The sequence below is a fragment of the Odocoileus virginianus genome, chromosome 32 (assembly GCF_023699985.2).
Source record: "Odocoileus virginianus isolate 20LAN1187 ecotype Illinois chromosome 32, Ovbor_1.2, whole genome shotgun sequence".
Taxonomy (NCBI): Eukaryota; Metazoa; Chordata; class Mammalia; order Artiodactyla; family Cervidae; genus Odocoileus; species Odocoileus virginianus.
Genome location: NC_069705.1, coordinates 39,764,560 through 39,785,881, shown reverse-complemented (window position 1 = coordinate 39,785,881; position 21,322 = coordinate 39,764,560). Strand labels below are relative to the sequence as shown.

The window sequence follows — 21,322 nt, the reverse complement described above, 5'->3', positions numbered from 1 at the left end:
CCTGTGCTCCATCCACAGCAAGAGAGCCATCACAATGAGGAGCCTGAGCTTCTGGGATAATAGTCCCCACTTGCTACACCTAGAGAGAGCCCGCACAAAGCAGCGAAGACCTACTGCAGCCAGAATAAATAAATAAACAGATTTTCAAAACAGAGATCCTGTTTTATGAACCAGACATAGGGAGATTAGGATGCCCTGCCTATCAGGTGATGTTTTTCTATTAAAATGCTGTGCTTCTAAGATGCCACCAGTAAAAAGTCTATGAAAAGGAGAGCTAAGAAGATTCTGTCAGAAGATATAACATCTTCAATGGAAAAAGAAAATCATTCTCAGATGCCTGTCTTAGAAAGTCATTAATGTGCACATTTCTCCCCATTCAAAGTACTGATCGAATGTGGCCTGGACAGGTATCCTGCCGGGGGTCCCGGGGCAGCACCCTCATGGTCATAAAGCTAGCAGTGGGGCCTGAAAAGATCTGATGCCGACCCTCGGATTTACATCTCCCTCAGTTACTAAAAGGTACATTTTTAGCAAACATTTAAAAATATTATTTTGCACATTTTTTTCTACTTTTTTTTTTAGAGAAAAGTCAACATCCTAGTGCAGATAGGAAATGTGTAAGTTGTGTTTTTTCCTCTGTCAGAATAAAAGGCATGATGTTCAAACGATCGAGAAAAAACTACACCACCTCCAGAAGACAACTGAAATATTGATATATTACAACATTCAGTCAGTTCAGTTCAGTTCAGTCGCTCAGTCGTGTCTGACTCTTTGCGACATTAAATATATATTAAAAGTAATAAATAAATTAAATGGATATTAAAAGTGGGCTCCTAGTGCCACACAGGGGTATTTGTCCACTTATTTATTTGCTTGATTCCAGTTTTCAAGTCCATTCACGGTCCTGTCCAGGGACTCAGCCCCTAGAGGTCAGAGTTTGGAAACCTTTGTCAATTCTGTTTTCAGCCCTTTTCCTGGTTCAGTCTGCTGTTTAGGTCATGGCTTATGTCCTGGGCAATCTGATCTGAGTGCCAAGGACAGGTAGCCCATGGGGCTGTTCTCTGAGCAATAATCCTACTTCACAGGCAGAGAGTAATGAAACATTTAAAGAAAATGAGAAGTATTTCTTCTTTTGAAAGAAAAAGAACTCTTCTTGGGAAAAAAAATCATTCCTAATGAAACAAGCTCATTGGATCTTATGTTTATCTTACATTAAAGAAGAATTTCGGGAGGTACAACATAAATGATGCAGGCTAGGTGTCTGCTTAACTTCTTGTGGTTAAAAAGACATACAACAATGTGATAAATATCTATTATTGTCTCAGAGAGCAATACTAGAAAGTCTAATATCTAATGAAAGCTGAGAAACATGGAAATCCATATGAGGTTCCATTCATAAAATGTAATTAGCTATCAAAGACTAATATATTTCATTATGCATATAAATTTTGATAAGACAAAACTATGAAAATTTCAAAGTCCTCAATTAAAATTAAAATGCCTTATTTGGAAATATGATTTTTATGCACATGGGAGATAAAATGGGGAAAAAGGCATGAGATATTGAAATCAACTCTAACAAGTCCTAGCTTTATGTGACCAAAAGAAAATGAAATATGCAGTGTGAGGCTCAATGTATGAGTTTTTAATCTAAGAGAAGGGAAAATGAGCTTCAGTAATTGATTTTTTAAAATTTATACAACTGTCAAGAAAACTCTAAGTTGGATAACATAGTTTTTAATTTTAAAATGAAATATAAGTCAAGTATTAAGGTAACTTTCCACAGCATCTAGTGAGTGTTCAAACCATCCTATGAATTCAGGCTATAAAGCTCAATCAAGCCTAGTGCAAATGTTAGAAGTGTTTGCACGGTCAGTAGAAAGTTTAATTTGTACTTTAATGAACTCACATTCAATTTTCCCTTACCTTTTAATCCATAATCACAGCTCCAGTAAGTTGTGATTAAAATAAGAGTAATAAATTGAACTCAAGTTTGGGAATGAAAAACACATTTCTTACCCTGGCAGAGTGGAGCAAGGAAATCCCACTGATACATGCCAACTGGATTCCGTCTACAGGTGGCATTGCTATGGCCAATCATCCGATACCCAGGTTTGCAGAAATACTGCACTTTACTTCCAATTTCTCCTGTAGTCCTATTTAAAACACCACCATTCTTCACGGTGTGGGTCAAGCTGCAGTAAGGTGCTGTGGGCACACAAACACACATACATAAACAAATAAATAAATGTTGAATTTTGCTTGGTAAGAGACATATAAATGAAAGAGAGTCTCTCTATTGTTAAAATAGTGGGAAATCAGCACTGATACAGAAACTTTACTAAAAGCATCTTCAAGTACAAAAATGTTGTAGATGTGGATGCAAGGGTGTGGAGCAAGAGGAACTCTCATTCATTGCTGATGGGGATCCAAAATGGTGCAGCCACTTTGGAAGACAGTGTGGCAGTTTCTTGCAAAACTACACACACTCTTATCACGTGATCCAGCAATCATGCTCCTTGGCAGTTACCCAGAGGAGCTAAAAACCTATGTCCATACAGAAACCTATGCCCAGATGTTCAGAGCAGCATTATTCAGAGTTGCCAAAAGTCAGAAGCAACCAAGGTGCCCTTGAGTAGGTAAGTGAATAAACCAACTGTGGTCCATCCAGACAATGCAGTATTATTCAAGGCTAAAAAGAAATGATCTGTCAGAAGCCATGGAGAGACATGGAGGAGCCTTAATTACATATGATTAAGTGAAAAAAGCCAACCTAAAAAGGATACACACTGCATGATTCCAAACTTATGACATTCTAGAAAAAGTAAAACTCTGGAAAAAGTAAAAAGATTAGTGGTTTCCAGAGGCTGATGGGGGAAGGACAGTGAAGCTTGAAGGATTTTCAGCAGTGAAAATACCATGCATGAATCCACAATGGTGGATTAATGTCACTTTACATTTGTCCAAATGCACAGGATGTTCAATACCAAGAGTGAACCCAGTGGGAGCTACGGACCTTGGGTGATAATGATGTGTCAGTGTAGGTTAACAAATGTAGCCTCTGCTGATGATGTGAACAAGGAGACAAAAGCCAAAGACTATGGGGGAAATCTCTGAAACTTCCTATCAATTTGCTGGCTTCTTAAAAAAAAAAAAATTCATGTATAGCTGAGTCACTCTGCTCTGCACCTGAAATGGTCACAGCATTGTTAATGGGCTATACTCCTGTACAAAATAAAAAGTTAAATAAATAAATAATCCAAAAAAAATTCAAAAGTTATCATTTTAAAAAAAGCCAAGAAATCTAGACCCAAGGGTCAAGTCTCTTGAGTTACAAGTTTAGATTATCTACAACTGTTAATCAATGCGGTGGTAAAATTCTGACTTTCTGACCAAAAAAAAAAAAAAGTACCACGAAAATGGAGAAAATTTAAGAACATAATATCTTTCAATCAAGGCGATTAATTTTTCCCTTGTTAAATGAATCCTGAGAATTGTACCATGAGGTAGCCTCTTTTTAACACGTATGATTTGAATACCATCTTTGGAGAAAATGTACTACTTCATGTTGATGACCATGTTACAATAGCTTTAGTCATCACATTTGCAGGGAGACTTGTAAAATTAGAGACAGGAATTGTGAAAATCAGTCTTACCTACACAGAATCTAACCTTTCAGTGGCTGAAGGCTCTGCATCTTACTTACACATTTAGAGAAAGAAACTCAGTTTACTCTTACAAGACCAGTTTCACCACAGCATAAAATCCTATGAACCCCCTTCAGATGAATAAAACACTAAACTAAAGAAAGCTGTGAAGTCCTGGAAATCCAGGGTTTCTTTTGAAAGAGGAGGTTTTAAATGTCCCACTCCCCTGTGGGGGTTCCACACAGAAAGCACACACACACAGGTCTGAAGGCTTAATGCCAAATTTTTCCTTAGAAATAAATTCAAAAGGACCCTTCTGAAGACTTCACATCATAGCATTGCTGAGAAGTGATGTCTGTGTGTCTGGCTGGGTTGTCAACCATGCTCCTCTGAGATGAATCCTCAGAGAATAGTCTCAGCCAGAGGGTCTTCTGAAGTGCTGTTTCATTTTTTGTTTTTAACAGACTCATTTTTATTAAGGTAAAATCCACTAACTCTTAGAAGAAACTTGTATCTTATTGGTCATGGCATTTTCTGTGTTCAATTGTTTGAGATTATCTATTTTAAGTTTTGAATGAACCAAAATATTTGGTTTAGGGAAGGTATGAGTATAATCAGGCACCTCAGCTACCAACTACCCAGAATTATTGTGTCAATAAATTAAAATAATAATAAAAAGTAGGAAGACCAAGCAGACTGTTGACCCTGGCCAAGTTTAGAGATAAAGTCTGAAATGCTCCTGAAGGGGCAGTGGGACCACATGGTTCTTGGTATGGGTTTTTGTCACAGTTCAGTCTGTTAAGAGAGAGGAACTGCAGGATAATTGTCCAGCTCTATAGGGTCCAACAGAGCCTTATCTTATTTCTTCAAGAAAATTAGAGATATCAAGGGAACATTTCATGCAAAGATGGGCTCAATAAAGGACAGAAATTGTATGGACCTAACAGATGCAGAAAATATTAAGAAGAGGTGGCAAGAATATACAGAACTATACAAAAAAGATCTTCATGACCTAGATAACCACGATAATGTGATCACTCAGCTAGAGCCAGACATCCTGGAAAGAGAAGTCAAGTGGACCTTAGGAAGCATGACTATAAACAAGGCTAGCGGAGATGATGGAATTCCAGTTGAGCTATTTCAAATCCTAAAAGATGATGCTGTGAAAGTGCTGCACTCAGTATGCCAGCAAGTCTGGAAAACTCAGCAATGGCCACAGGACTGGAAAAGGTCAGTTTATATTCCAATGCCAAAGAATGTTCAAACTACTGCACAACTGCACTCATGTCACACGCTAGTAAAGTAATGCTCAAAATTCCCCAAACCAGACTTCAACAGTATGTGAACTGTGACCATCCAAATGTTCAACGGGGGTTTAGAAAAGGCAGAGGAACCAGAGATCCAATTGTCAACATCTGTTGGATCATCAAAAAAGCAAGAGTTCCAGAAAAACATTTGCTTCTGCTTTACTGACTACACCAAAGCCTTTGACTGTATGGATTACAACAAACTGGAAAATTCTTCAAGTGATGGGAATATCAGACCACCTTATCTGCCTCGTGAGAAATCCATATGCAGGTGAAAAAGCAATAGTTAGAACTGGACATGGAGCAACAGACTGGTTCCAAATTGGGAAAGGAGTATGTCAAGGCTGTATATTGTCATCCTGCTTATTTAACTTACATGCAGAGTACATCATGTGAAATGCTGGACTGGATGAAGCACAAGCTGGAATCAAGACTGCAGGGAGAAATATCAATAACCTCAGACACACAGATGACACCACTCATATGGCAGAAATTGAAGAAGAACTGAAGAGCCTCTTGATGAAAGAGAGAGAGGGGTGTAAAAAAGTTGGCTTAAAACTCAACATTTGGAAAACTAAGATAATGGCATACAGTTCCATCACGGCCAATAGATGGGGAAACAATGGAAACAGTGAGAAACTTTATTTTGGGGGGCTCCAAAATCACTGCAAATATTGACTGCAGCCATGAAATTAAAAGAAGCTCGCTCCTTGGAAGAAAAGCTATGACGAACCTAGACAGCATATTAAAAAGCAGAGACATTACTTCATCAACAAAGGACCATCTAGCCAAAGCTATGGTTTTCCCAGTAGTCATATATGGATGTGAGAGTTGGACTATAAAGAAAGCTGAGCACCAAAGAATTGATGCTTTTGAACTGTGGTGTTGGAGAAGATTCTTGAGAGACCCTTGGACTGCAAGGAGATGAAACCAGTCCATCTTAAAGGAGATCAGTCCTGGGTGTTCATTGGAAGGACTGATGCTGAAGATGAAACTCCAGTATTTTGGCCACCTGATGTGAAGAGCTGACTCTTTTGAAAAGACCCTGATGCTGGGAAAGATTGGAGGCAGGAGGAGAAGGGGACGACAGAGTTTGAGTAAACTCCGGGAGTTGGTGATGGACAGGGAGGCCTGGCGTGCTGTAGTCCATGGGATCGCAAAGAGTTGGAAATGACAGAGCGACTGAACTGATAGGGTTCAATAACTATTTCCTTTCCTACTGACAGTTTCTTCTCTCATCATTAGTTCCTTTCTAACTCATCTAGCACAAGATATAGAGAGGCCCAAGCACAGGGACATGGTGAGGATGCTGAGTCACTCAGTCATGTCTGACTCTGCGAGACCCCATGGACTGTAGCCCACCAGGCCCCTCTTTCAGTGGAATCCTCAAGGCAGGAATACTGGAGTGGGTTCCCATTTCCTTCTCCCAGGGTTCTTCCCAACTGAGGGATTGAACCCACATCTCTTAACTCTCCTACATTGGCAGATGGGTTCTTTACCCCTAGCGCACCTGGGAAGCCCAAGGAGACGTGGCACAGAAAACAGAGGGGAAGATTAGAACACAGAGTCCTGCCTGTTTGATTTCTGACCATGTTAAGAATTAAAAGGACCACAGTCAAACCCTCACATTCTGCTGGTGCTGCCTTGGAAGAGCAGGTTATGGAGGGTGGCAGTCAAGGAGGTATTAGGGATGGAAGACATGGGTGCAGCTGGCTCTGCTGGGGTCTGGGTGTATTTACAACACCCATTCTCTAGTTCTGACTCTCCCAACACTGAAAGTGAAAGTCACTCAGTCGTGTTCGACTCTCTGTGACCCCACAGACTATATAATCCATGGAATTCTCTAGGCCAGAACACTGCAGTGGATAGCCTTTCCCTTTTCCAGGGCATCTTCCCAACCCAGGTATCAAACCCAGATCTCCTGCATTGCGGGCTGATTCTTTACCAACTGAGCCACAAGGGAAGCCCACAACTTATCGTTAACTTCCAGGTACTTGATTTAATGGGCTTCCCAGGTTGTGCTAGTGGTAAAGAAACTACCTGCCAAGCCAGGAGACTTAAGAGATGTGGGTTCAGTCCCTGGGTCAGGGAGATCCCCTGTAGAAGGGCACAGCAACCCACTGCAGTATTCTTGCCTTGAGAATCCCACGGACAGAGGAGCCTAGTGGGCTACATCCAGGGGTCGCAAAGAACCAGACATGACTGAAGCAACTTAGCAAACATGCATGCCCTTGATTTAATAGTGAATGACCATTACTACCTCAACAATTAGTCAGCAGTTTATTGAATTAACTTGAACCATGATGTACAAGCACTTGCTTTTGTTGTTGTTGTGTTTTGTTTGTCAATTATGTAGATCAGTTACATGGTTCTTACACCCAATGGCCAATAGTTGACATGCATAAGGCAAAGATTTGTGGCGCAACATGTGGTCATATTATGGGCTGTAGCTCCCTGGCCTACGTGCTATAGTCCAAGGATCACTGCTCTAAAACTACTGGTGATGGACTCCTAGCAGTGGTCATTGAACCATCACCGAATTTTAACTGAAATGCTGTTCAAAGGTCTATCTGTATCTATATCTATAGAGAGATACATAGATATGTCCACTCACAAAACAACAGTTTATAGCCTTCTCTTTAAATTTTTCTTTTTCCTGCTTTTCCAATAAAGAGAATCATCTTGTTCTATAATGAATGAAAATACCCTTTGAGTGACAGAATTCAAGGTGTAATCACACCACCAGCCTATTAAGTAATTTGCCACAGATAAAATAAGATAAATTATGTTCATAATGATTTCCCCTGCAATGTCCATTTTTGCTCATTAGAAATAAATTCAAATAATTCTACAGGCTTGAGTATTTATTTTTCAGAACAAGGAATATGATGAACAAAAATCCAGTCATTGTCCTAATGATCTCAATACCCATTCCAATGAAGGGATTTCAAATGTGAACTCATTGTTGATAAGTTTTTTGAATGGCTACTTTAGTGAAGGGGAAAAACAAAGATCTAAGCATGTTTTATTAGACTTTATAGAGGAAACATGAGTGAATTTCACATTCTCTGTCTTTCCATCAACAGACACGTCAAAACACTAATGCTTTTTCAAAGCTTTTTATCATTTCATGATACCTACCAATCGGAGAGAGCAAAAATATTCCTAAAACTACTAACACCTTTCTCTGCCCAAAGGATGTTGCCCTTCACTGACAATGTACAACAGACCTGGAATAAGCAACCCCTGGGAGTTACACTGGTCCATGAAATGCATAGAGTGGGCATCTAATTCCCTTGGGAAATGGACCTCAGTTGCTAGCATGGATATCGTAGTAACAGTGAGAAAAGGTTAGATATTTTGCTTAGTAATTAAAATATGAGGAGTTTAGATTGTCTGTCTACAGCTTTTGTAGGGCATTGTAAACATGAGGTTTTGGGCTAGCCACATTGAGAGGATCTAATCTCTCAGAAGTATATTAACTGATTTAATTAATATAAAAAAACTACTGAAAATAATAAATAAATTATTATTTATTATAAATAATAAAAATAAATAAATTATATGGGGAAAAAAACAAAGTCCTTAAAATGTCGATAAGGAAATATATATGTAGACATTTATTTTGTATATGGTTACGTGTGTGTGTGTGTGTGTGTGTATAGTATCTTGCAATAAAGAGACATACAAATATATAATCAATAAAAATACATGCTACTAATCATAAGATGTTATTATTACTTATAAAATTAAATGCAATACAATTATCTCCTCCTGTTTGTCTCCTTAGCTTTTAAACATATTTTAAAATTAAAATATGCTTTATTTATTTTACTATATATTTATGCTATATTACAATATTTTATTTTTGGGGAAAGCATCTCTACTTTCTGTGCCATGCAGTTCAATGGGTTATGATGCTAGCAAAAAAATATTTATTAATATTAATCAACAGATAGTTTATTTTCCCTCACACAGTTTAGAGATATCACTCAGAGTGATTTCATCATATTTCTACTGAAGTACATATTCATTTTTAGAAATTAGGTTTATAGTATAAACCTTTAATTTTTAAAATTTAATGCAGAACCTTTATATTAAAAACATTTTTATATTAAACCTTAACTTCACTTACTGACCTGAATAACGAATCTTGAATCCTTTTTTACTGGTTGCATGGTCAGTGGACCAGCGGAGATATAACTGATTACTCTTGCTTGTAAAATTTGATTGTTCAGTATGGTTTCCACTCAAGACCACTAACAGAGGACTTTGACCAGAAGACCCTAAATGAAACAAAAAAAAAAGCAAATAAGTTATGATATGAATTAGCACCTACAAAATATAGGCTACTTTTAGCTTTTGATTAAGTTGGAGTCTAACTGTACAATATTCAGCTATTTATTTCCAAAAGAGACAAAGAACTCCAAATAAATAAAGCAACAGGTACAGTTCCCCATAAAAATAATAATAATAAAAGAAACAATAGCCAACAAAAATAATTTCAGATATATATGCTGTTAATACATAATACTTGAAATGAAAAAGTTACTTATAAAATGGCAGTAATTTAAAAAATGAAAATAGTTCCCACTAGTATTAGTATATGCAACATTGAATCAATATAGGGAATTGAATACTAGTAAAAGTACTGTTTAGTCCCTAAGTCATGTCTAATTCTTTGGGACCTCCTGGTCTGCAGCACTCCAGGCTTCCCTGTCCTTCCTATCTCCCAGAGTTTGCTCAAATTCACGTCCATTGAGTCAGTGATGCCATCCAACCATCTCATCCTCTGTGGTCCCATTTTCGCTTTTGCCCCAAATCTTTCCCAGCATCAGAGTCTTTTTCAATGAGTTGGCTCTTTGCATCAGGTGACCAAAGTATCAGAGCGTCAGCTTCAGTAGTAGTCATTTTAATGAACAGTCAGGGTTGATTTCCTTCAGGATTGTCTGGTTTGATCTTGCAGTCCAGGGGACTCTCAAGAAGAGAGAGCACTAGCACTATAATTTGAAAGCGTTAATTCTTTGGTGCTCAGTCTTCTTTATGGTCCAACTCTCACATCTGTACATAGCTTTGACTGTACGGGCTTCCCAGGTGGCTCAGTGGTAAAGAATCCGTCTGCCAATGCAGGAGACATGGGTTCGATCCCTGGGTTGGGAAGACCCCCTGGAGAAGGAAATGGCAACCCACCCTAGGATTCACGCTTGGGAATGGAGGATCCTGGTAGGCTATAGACCATGGGGTCACAAAGAGTTGGATACAGCTTAGTGATTAAACAGCAGCAGTGAAAATAAAAATTAGTACAATCACCTTGGAGAGCAGTTTAGTAATATCCAATACAATTGGAGGTTTTAATTATATTTTTTATATACTCCAGAATATGGGCACAAGTGTTGTTTGCATAGCAAAATGTTTATTCTAACAATTTTTATAGGAAAATTTAGATTCTAACTTGTGGTTTGGAGTTTAAAAAGATATGAAAAGTGTTTTCAAAGAAATTCTACACAGATTAAAAATGATATTGAGAAGTGAAATCTATTTTCAAATAAATACAATAGGATAGCAATTGTGTAAACATTCAAAAGTGTACAATATACAAACCGTGTGTGAGTGTTCATGTCTGTGAGTGTATAGACAGATGATACTTGGTAGTAGATAGACAGACAGATTGATAGACTGATAGAGATAGGAAATGAACCATGAAACATGCACAGGCACTACACTTCACAATATTAAATGCCTCCAGGAGAGGTGCAAAACTGGGTGTGCAAGGAGCTCCTATATTGATCTGAACTTGTTGCTTCTTTGAAAAAAGTACACAAGATAAATCTGACAAAATCCTAAAATGTAGTACATCAAGCAATGAGTCCATACTCACATACATTAAAAAAAAAAAACCTCTGTATATTTAATTTTTAAAATTGAAAAAAAAATAAAGCTAATACTTAACATCGTTAATAGTCAGCTGGCACTATTCTCAGCACCATAAGCTGACACTGTTTGTTGAGACAAGTCACTCTACTGAATTCAGAAGCTGCATCCACACTTTAAGGTCTCCTCCAGGACACCCCTTGATGCCATCTCAAATTCTAACAGGCTTCATGGCTTTCCTGCCAATGCAAGAGACGCAGGAAACTCAGGTGTAATCCCTGGGTCAGGAAGATTCCCTGGAGAAGGAAATGGCAACCCATTCCAGTATTCTTGCCTGGAGAATACCATGGACAAGTGTTGTCTGTGCTGTTTTACTTGTTGTTTGAAGAGATCATTTATATTCTAAAATGAAATGCCACTGGGAAATAAATTCACCTGAATTTATACAATTTTAAAATGTCATTTTTAATGATAGAACTCTAGTTAAGTTTCAGATATTCTTAATCAAACATGTAATCCTTCAATATCTTTCATCTCTTGTCTTTGCTTATCATGTAACAAACTTTCTAAAGGATTATTCTTTAAAAATATACACATCCGTAACGAATAGTAGTATCATCTCTTTTATTAAGGTGAAAATTAGCAAATTCTGCACAAGTGAAGACTACCATCTGTATTTTGACACATTTCTCAGTTGAGTTCTATAATGACTTAAGTTCTATTTTGTTTTTAAATTGAGGAATATTCACTACTTGAGCTGTGTGTGTGTGTGTGTGTGTGTGCGCGCTCAGTCGCTCAGTCATGTCCAACTCTTTGCGGCCCCATGGACTGTAGCCCACTGATCTCCTATGCCCATGGAATATTCCAGGCAAGAATACTGAGGTGGGTTGCCATTTCCTCCTCCAGGGAATCTTCCTGACCTATGGGACAAACCTGCATATCTTGTGTCTCCTGCATTGGCAGGCAGATTCTTTACCACTAACACCACCTGGAGCCATGCTGCTGCTGTTAATAAAGCTTAAAATTGATATAGTCAATTTATTTATTTTTTTTTGCCAACTCAAGAGCTATAAAACAGCCACCATGTTTCAAAAAAACAAAAGAGATGCGATGAACATGACATTTACTGCAACAAAAATGCCAATGCTTAGAAAATTATTCATATGAAACTCTGACCTTTCATTTTATAGAAAAATCTTTGAGAGTAAAACCAAACCTACTCATAGATCTCTGGAAATTTTGACAGCAACTGCTTTGATATTATCTCCATTAGCTATTTTGCTTGTGGTTTATCATGGGCGTGATCTGTCTGTATTTGGAGGGAGCTCACACTGTAAATGCTTTGGGCATAAATTATTGATAATGATTTTGCTTCTGAAATTAGAAGAGGTAGAAGCACCGCCAGCTAAACTTCAATTCTACCAAAGTAAAACAAAGGAACCCACATATATTTAGAATGATTATGTATATATATATAACTACATACAGAATTTATAGGAATACGTATACACAAAGACACACACACAGCCCCTGGAGGTTGGTTGCCTGCCTTTACTATTTGTGACATCTAATCAGCCTCAAAGGCACAGTTTCCCTGGCTCCTCATTGACAAAAGAAGCCTGTTTGTGTACCTGGCTAATGTGTTACTTCTTCCCATCCTAGAGATTAAGGGCCAAGGCATCAATAGTACATGTCTGTTTTAACATGCACTTAAAAACTCTGAAAATGAAAATATTACTCTTCAGTTCTCTGTTTCTACATATATAAGTATGAGTTTAATTTCCAATTTGGCCGCTCATCTTTGGAAATCCATAAATCTATTTACTGTATATCCTCAGAAGCAACTTGAATATTATGATTCATCAAGTCAGTAAAAGGCATGCAAACATACACAGAATCAATTACAGTATTTTTTTTCACTGAATTGATTGTTATTTATCCGAAATCAGTGACAAATCCATCAAAACATGTGAAAACCCTATTATTATCTACAGCCATAACTATCATGGTCTAATTTTGGGGCTATGATAATGCTTCTGTACAAAGAAAAATTATTAACATCAGTTTCATTTCAAATCAACAATTCAAGCACATACTATGTTTTAGCAGAGCACTGTCATTTTAAAATGTTCATTAGAATTGTACAAAAATGCATAAGACTAACATTGAAAACAGTATTAGCATTTGTTCAGGGAACTATCTCTAAAAAAATTCTACATTAAGAATACTATAGCATTTATCACCCAGAAAACTCTATGAGCCATTACTTTTATATATTTCTAGTAAAACAATCATTTAGACCGATTAAAGTACTTATAGCCCTCTGCCCTCTTAAATTCCCTAAAATATCTTCTAGGTCAATATAATCTTAGAAGAAAGGAAAGGAAGAGCTTCTGAAACATCTATACTTTAAAGCCTGATGTCAAAGAATTAAAGAGTGGTTAATGTAAATTTAGTACATTTTTAAGGTGTATTAAACCAGCATTTTAATGGTTTAAATTTGCAACATTAAGAAGGGCATGGTGATGTTTTTCCTATCACTTGATCTCTGAGACCACACTAGTCCAAGAATAATTCATTTTCCATTTGGGGGGAGATGTAATTTACCTCAAGAATATACTCAGGTTTGTGCATTACAAAATATAACAGGATTCTTATTAAATTATGTATAGATCCCTGTTATGTATTCTTTTTTTGGCTGCACCTAGAGGCATGTGGGATCTTTGTTCCCTGACCAGGGATCCAACCCACGCCCTTCCAGAGTGGAAGCTCAGAGTCTTAACCATTGGACCACAAGAGGGTCCCAAGGTTGCTGGTATGTTAACAAAGTTTGAAGAGACTTACCATCAAATACTTCCAGTGCATCAAATTGCTTCTCACTTTGAAATGTGTCTACAAAGATAGTGATGTTGTAGTTTGGTTCCACTCGGATGCTCCAGGAGCAGGTCTGGGAGTTAAAATAGTTGCCTGGATACCCTGGGCTGAGGATGACGCCAGAGGATTCTGTCCGGACTTCATTGGCTGGGCATTGTGCTAAGGAAAAAAGCACCAAGAAAAGTTTTCTTTAACAAAATCAATTCCTGGGTATGCAAGCTCATGGGAGAAAAGAAAAAGCAATCTTATTGGGTCAATTTGACCAGATTTAGTAGATGATACACACAGAGCCTTTTCATCCTGTTCACGGGGTTCTCAAGGCAAGAACACTGAAGTGGTTTGCCATTCCCTTCTCTAGTGGACCACATTTTGTCACAAGTCTCCACCATGACCCGTCCATCTTGGATGGCCCTACACAGCACGGCTCATAGTTTCACTGAGTTAGACTAGTCTGCGGTCCATGTGATCAGTGTGGTTAGTTTTCTGTGATTGTGGCTTTCATTCTGTCTGCCTCTGAGGGATAAGGATAAGACGCTTATGCAGTGTTGTTACATCAGAGCAGAACCCAGCTCTGGCTCTGCTGTTGCTAAGTCGCTTCAGTCGTGTCTGACTCTGTGGGACCCCACAGATGGCAGCCCACCACGCTCCCCTGTCCCTGGGATTCTCCAGGCAGGAACACTGGAGTGGGTTGCCATTTCCTTCTCCAATGCATGAAAGTGAAAAGTGAAAGTGAAGTCGCTCAGTCGTGTCCGACTCTTCACGACCCCATGGACTGCAGCCCACCAGGCTCCTCTGTCCATGGGATTTTCCAGGCAAGAGTGCTGGAGTGGGGTGCCATTGCCTTCTCTGAGCTCTGGCTCTACTGTACATTTAAAGCAGGTCCAGGGATATCATAAAACCCTAGGCCCTGTGTACATGCAGACAGAAAAAAAACTCAACATTTTACTTTACCTTTTTAATGTCATCACATTTCCTTAACTTGAGAACACTCACTTTTGTGATACCCCTCTGTGCTAAAATACACTTAGCCTGTGTCTGGGGCCCCTGGTAGGAGCTCCCCAAACCCTTGGAATTTCCTGAGGGCTAGAAGTGTCTTTGCGGCTCCAAAGGCCCCTCCGGGTGACACCTGAGTCTGAGCTGATGAGGTGACTCAGGGTGGGTCTGTGTAGCCTCAGAAGGGCTGGTGACCACAAGCACCCAGGGATGAGAGGGTGCAGACTTTCTGCCCACTCACACACCTGGGGGAAGCAGGGATAGTGGGGCTGGGGTACTGGAGACTTGGTTGCACCAAAGCTCTTAAACAATGCATTTGCTGAGTCTGTGGGTTGGTGAAGGCACACACGGCGGGAGGGTGGGCACCCCAGGTCCTGGGAGACACCTCCAGGCCCTGCCCTTTGAACCCTACTAGTTCACTGCACTGTTGTGAGTCACATTTGTTTCCCTGATTTTTGTGAGCTGTTCTAACAAAGGATCAAACCAGAGAGGGGGGTCCCAAGACGGCAGAGGAATCGGACAGGGAGAACACCTTCTCTCCCACAAATTCATCAAAATATCATTTGAATGTTGAGCAACTTCCACAAAACAACTTCTGAATGCTGGCAGAGAACACCAGGCACCCAGAAAGGCAGCCCAATTTCTTTGAAAGGAGGTAAGATAAAATATAAAAGATGAAAACAGAGACAAAACATTGAGGGACAGACCCATCCTGGGGAGGGAGTCATGAAGGAGGAGAACTTTCCACACAGTAGGAAACCCTCTCACAGGCGGGTCTGCAGGGTGTTTTAGAATCTCAGAGGGCAACATAAAGGGAGAAAAACAACAACAGCAACAACACAGACTCTGTGCCTAACTGCCGCTGCCAGAGGAGAAGCAGCCTAGATGCTCACATCCTCCACCAGCAAGTAGGGGCTGGGCAGGGAGGCACAGGCTGAACCACTGGTCCTTAGGGTAAGGACAGGGCCTGAATGCCCTGAGGACAATCTAAGGGACATAACATGAGACAGTAACCCAAACTGTGGGATTGTCAGGAAACAAAAATAAACCTTCCTGCAAAATGCTTTAACTATCAGCCTGGCACGCTCACAGAACAAAGGACTGGGTGAATACCAAAGGAGAGCTAACGGGCTGTGGGCTGTGTGTAGGCCCCTCCCGCCTCTGAAGGCAGAGAGGCAGGCCTGCTGCAGCCAGGGCTGGAAGGCAAGGGGCTGCTTCAATCTCAGCCCCAGAGATGGCATCTTCCACCATACTGTGAGGCTCCCAGTTGCTAACCATGTCTTCCTGGGATCCTAGATGGTTGACATCTGCCATGAGTGTCACAGCCTGAGGTCAGCTCCCCAGAGGAGACATACAGCGCACGTGAGATGGCGCTCTTGCAGTGCCGCTGGGAAACCGAGCGCCTGGGACCTGGGAGGTGATTAAGACACACGGCCCACCTGGGACAGTGCACTCACCAAGCACGTGGTCGCCTGAGCTGCGCGGACCTGGGGAGGGCACAGAACGCACAGCCCAACCTGGTCTGTGCCCTTGTGGAGCATCCGAGAATCTGAGCGGCTTAGACCTGGGAAGTACATAAAATGCAGGGCCCACCTGGGAGAGGGTCCTTGCAGAGCTCCATGGAGCCTGGGCATTGTAGACCCGGGAAGCACATGGTGTCTTGGACTGGGGCAAACCCAGCGTGGCCCAGACACTGCAAACACTCCCCACAGATACCAGTGAAATTTGTTTACAGAGTCCCTGCCTCCACACAACACAACTGAACAAATGAACCTAGTAAGTGACCATCTTTGCCCCCTTCTGTCAGGGTGGAAATTAGACACAGAAGAGACTTGCAAACAGAGGAAGCCAAAATAAACAAAGGAGAGGGAACCACTCTGGAAGTGACAGGTGCAACAGACTAAAACCCTGCAGTTAATACTGACTGTGCATTGAAGGGGGCCCATAGACCTCAAGAACAAGTGCAAGCTGGAACAAGGAACTATCTGAAACTGAACTGAGCCCACACTGCCCATAACAGCTCCAGAGAAATTCATAGATATATTTTTACTATTAATGCTTCTTAATTAGAAAAATTAAGTTCTTAATTAGAAAAATTAAGTTCTTTATTACTCCTTTAATTTTCATTTTTATAACCTACAATTACCTTGCAAAAATAAAAGACCCTATTTTTAAAGCAAGTTTCAAATATATATATGTGTGTGTTAATCTTTCTGATTGACTTTGCTTTGTATTTTTTATATTGTATTTTTGAGAGTCTAAACTCTACTCTAGATTTTTAATCTTTGCTTTTTGATATTTGTTATCCATTTTGTATCTTTAAGAATCTAATCTTCAGTATCCATTTTCACTTAGGGATTTGATTACTGGCTCGATTGCTTTCTCCCCTTTTGAATCTCCCTTTTCTCCGCCAGGTCACCTCTATCTCCTTCCTCCCCCTTCTCTTCTCTGCTTAATTATGTGAATCTCTCTGGGTGTTCTGGGCTGTGGAGAACACTTCGGGAACTGATTACTGACTAGATTTCTCTCTCCCCTTTTGACTTCTCCTCTCCTGGTCATCTATATCTTCATCCTACCTCTTCTCTTCTCTATGTAACTCTGTGGATCTCTATGTGTGTCACTCAATTCTGTGAATTCACCACTAACCTAGTTGTTTTATCATCTGTGCTATATGAGGATACTGTAAGAGAAGGACTGAAAGACAGAGGCAGGAGGCTTAACTCCAAAACTTGAGAACGTCAGAGAACTCTTGATTCCAGGGAACATTAGTACACAAGAGCATACCCAGAAGTCTTCATATCTACACTGAAACCAAGCTCCACCCAAGAGCCAACAAGTTCCAGTGCAAGACACACCCACTAATTCTTCAGTAAATCAGGAACACAATACTGAGCATTTAAAGACAGGCTGCCCAAAGCCATGCCAAACCTGTAGACACCCCAAAACTCACTACTGGACACTTCATTGCACTCCAGAGAGAAGAGATCCAGCTCTACCCACCAGAACACAAACACAAGTTCCCCAAACCAGGAAACCTTGACAAGCCACTAGTCCAACCCCACCCACAGGGAGTAGATGCCACAATAAAGAAGAATCACAAACTTCAAATCTACAGAAATGGCACACCAAACACAGAAATCTAAACAAAATGAAAAGGCAGAGAAAGATTCAACAGGTAAAGGAACATGATAAATACCCACCAAACCAAACAAAAGAGGAGGAGATAGGGAATCTACCCGAAAAGGAATTCAGAATAATGATAGCAAAGATGATCCAAAATCTTGAAAAGAAATTGGAGTTACAGATAAATAGACTAGAGACAAGGATTGGGAAGAAGCAAGAAATGTTTAACAAGGACCTAGAAGAAATAAAGAAGAGTCAATTAATAATGGGAACAATGCAATAACTGAGATTAAAAGCTCTCTAGAGGGAACCAACAGTAGATTAACTGAGGCAGAAGAGAGGATAAATGAGGTGGAAGATAGAATGGTGGAAATAAATGAAGCAGAGATGAAAAAAGAAAAGAGAATTAAAAGAAATGAGGACAACCTCAGAGACCTCTGGGACAATGTTAAACACCCAAACATTTGAATCATAGGAGTCCCAGAAGAAGAAGAGAAAAAGAAAGGGGATGAGAAAATACTTGAGGAGATAATAGTTGAAAACTTCCCTAAAATGGGGAAGGAAATAGCCCCCCAAGTCCAAGAAACCCAGAGTCCCAAATAGGATAAACCCAAGGCAAAACACCCCAGGACACATATTAGTCAATTTAACAAAGATCAAGCACAAAGAACAAATATTAAGAGCAGCAAGGGAAAAACAACAAATAACACACAAGGGGGTCCCCATAAGGATAACAGCTGATCTTTCAATAGAAACTCCTCAGGCCAGAAGCAAATGGCAGGACATAATTAAAGTGATGAAAGAGAAAAACCTATGACCAAGATTACTATACCCAGCAAGGATCTCATTCAGATATGAAGGAGAAATCCAAAGCTTTACAAACAAGCAAAAGCTGAGAGAATTCAGAATTGCACCACCAAACCAGCTCTTCAACAGATGCTACAGGATCTTCTCTAGAACAGGAAACACCGAAAAGGTTTATAAAATTGAACCCAAAACAACAAAGTAAATGGCAATGAGATCATACTTATCAATAATTACCTTAAATGTAAATGGGTTTAATGCTCTAACCAAAAGACAATGACTAGTCAAATGGATAAAAAAACAAGACCCCTATATATCTTGCCTACAAGAGACCCACCTCAAACCGTGGACACATACTGAACATGAGGGGCTGGAACAAGATATTTCATGCAAATAGAGACCAAAAGAGAGCAGGAGTAGCAATACTCAAATCAGATAAAACAGGTTGAAATAAAGACCATAATAAGAGACAAAGAAGGACACTATATAGTAATGATCAAAGAATCAATCCAATAAAAACATGTAACAATGATAAATATATATACACCCAATATAGGGGAACATCAATACATAAGACAAATGCTAATAAGTGTGAAAGGGGAAATTAAAAGTAACCTATAATAGTGGGGGGCTTTAATGCCTGATTCACACATATGGATAGATTAACCAAACAGAAAATTAGCAAGGAAACATAAGTTTTAAATGACACAATGGACCTTAGGCCCAATTGATATCTACAGGGCATTTCACCCCAGAACAATGGATTTCACTTTTTTTCAAGTGCAAAAGGAACATTCTCCAGAATAGGTCATTTCCTGCACAATAAATCTAGACTTGGTAAATTTAAAAATACTGAAATCATTTCAAACATATTTTCTGATCACAATGTGATAACATTAGATGTCAATTGGGGGAGAAAAAAAAACTATAAAAAACACAAACATATGAAGGCTAAAGATCATGCTCCTAAATAACCAAAAGATCACAGAAGAAATAAAAAAGGAAATCAAAATATGCACAGAAAAAGAAAATGAAAACACAACAACCCAAAACCTATGGCATTTAGTAAAAGCAGTGCTAAAGGAAAGTTCATAGCAATACAAACTTCCCTCAAGAAACAAGAGAAACATCAAATAAATTACCTAACTTTACACCTAAAGCAACTAGAACAAGAAGAAATGAAGAACCCCAAAGTTAGTAGAAGGAAAGAAATCATAAAAATCAAAGCAGACATCAATGAAAAAGAAACAAAGGAGACTATAACAAAAATCAACAAAACTAAAAGATGGTTCTTTGAGAATATAAATAAAATAAAGAAACCATTAGCTAGATTCATCAAGAAAAAAAGGGAGAAGAATCAAGTCAATAAAATTAGAAATGAAAATGGAAAAATCACAACAGACAACAAAGAAATACAAAAGATCATAAGAGACTACTATTAGTAACTATATGGCAATAAAATGTGTAACTTGGAAGAAATGGATGAATTCCTAGAAGAGTACAACCTTCCAAAACTTAACCAGGAAGAAACAGAAAATCCAAACAGACACACCACAAGCACAGAAATTGAAACTGTAATATAAAATCTTCTGACAAACAAAATCCCAGGACCAGATTGCATCACAGGTGAATTCTACCAAAAATTTAGAGATGAGCTAACACCTATCCTACTCAAACTCTTCCAGAAAATTGGAGTGTAAGGTAAATCCCCAAACTCATTCTATGAGGCCATGTCCCCCTCATACCAAAACCAGACAAAGATGTTACCAAAAAAGAAAACTACAGCCCAATATCACTGATGAACATAGATGCAAAAATCCTCAACAAAATTCCAGCAAACAGAATTCAACAACATATTAAAAAGATCATGCACCATAACCAAGTGGGTTATTCCAGGGATGCAAGGATTCTTCAATATTCACAAATAAATCAATGTAATACACCACGTTAACAAACTGAAAGATAAATACCATATGAGTATCTCAATAGATGCAGAGAAAGCCTTTAACAAAATTCAACAGCCATTTATGATAAAAACTCTCCAGAAAGCAGGCATAGAAGGAACATACCTTAACACAATAAAAACCATCTACGACAAACACACAGAAATCATTATCCTCAATGGCGAAAAATTGAAAGCATTTCCTCTAAAGTCAGTAACAAGACAAGGGTGCCCACTCTTGCCAGGACTATTCAACATAGTTTTGGAAGTTTTACCACAGCAGTCAGAGAAGAAAAATAAGTAAAAAGAATCCAGATTAGAAAAGAAGAAGTAAAACTCTCACTGTTTGCAGATGACATGATCCTCTACATAGAAAACCCTAAAGACACCACCAGAAAATTACTAGCACTAATCAAAGAATAAAGTAAAGCTTCAGGATATAAAATTAATACACATAATTCCCTTGCATTCCTATACACTAACAATGAGAAAATAGAAAAATTAAGGAAACTATCACATTAACCATTGCAACAAAAATAATAAAATACTTAGGAATAAATTTACCTAAGGAAACAAAAGATATATATAGTAAACTATAAAACACTGATGAAATAAATCAAAGATGACACAAAGAGATGGAGAAATATACTGTGTTCATGGATTGGAAGAATCAATATAGTAAAAATGAGTATACTATCCAAGGCAATCTATAGATTCAATTGAAACTCTATCAAGCTACCAATGGTGTTTTTCACAGAACT

General features: G+C 38.9%; 1 protein-coding gene across 1 annotated transcript in view; it reads right to left on the bottom strand.

Moving 5' to 3' along the window:
* The window catches only part of CSMD1 (CUB and Sushi multiple domains 1), a 1,985,846-nt gene that overhangs the window by 115,891 nt on the left and 1,848,633 nt on the right, over positions 1 to 21,322 (bottom strand). The window contains exons 47-49 of the mRNA XM_070460176.1: positions 13,670 to 13,858; positions 9,094 to 9,240; positions 2,020 to 2,208 (exon numbers count right to left, since the gene is read on the bottom strand). Of these exons, the coding sequence (XP_070316277.1) occupies positions 2,020 to 2,208; positions 9,094 to 9,240; positions 13,670 to 13,858 (525 nt within the window). The remainder of the gene's footprint in view (positions 1 to 2,019; positions 2,209 to 9,093; positions 9,241 to 13,669; positions 13,859 to 21,322) is intronic.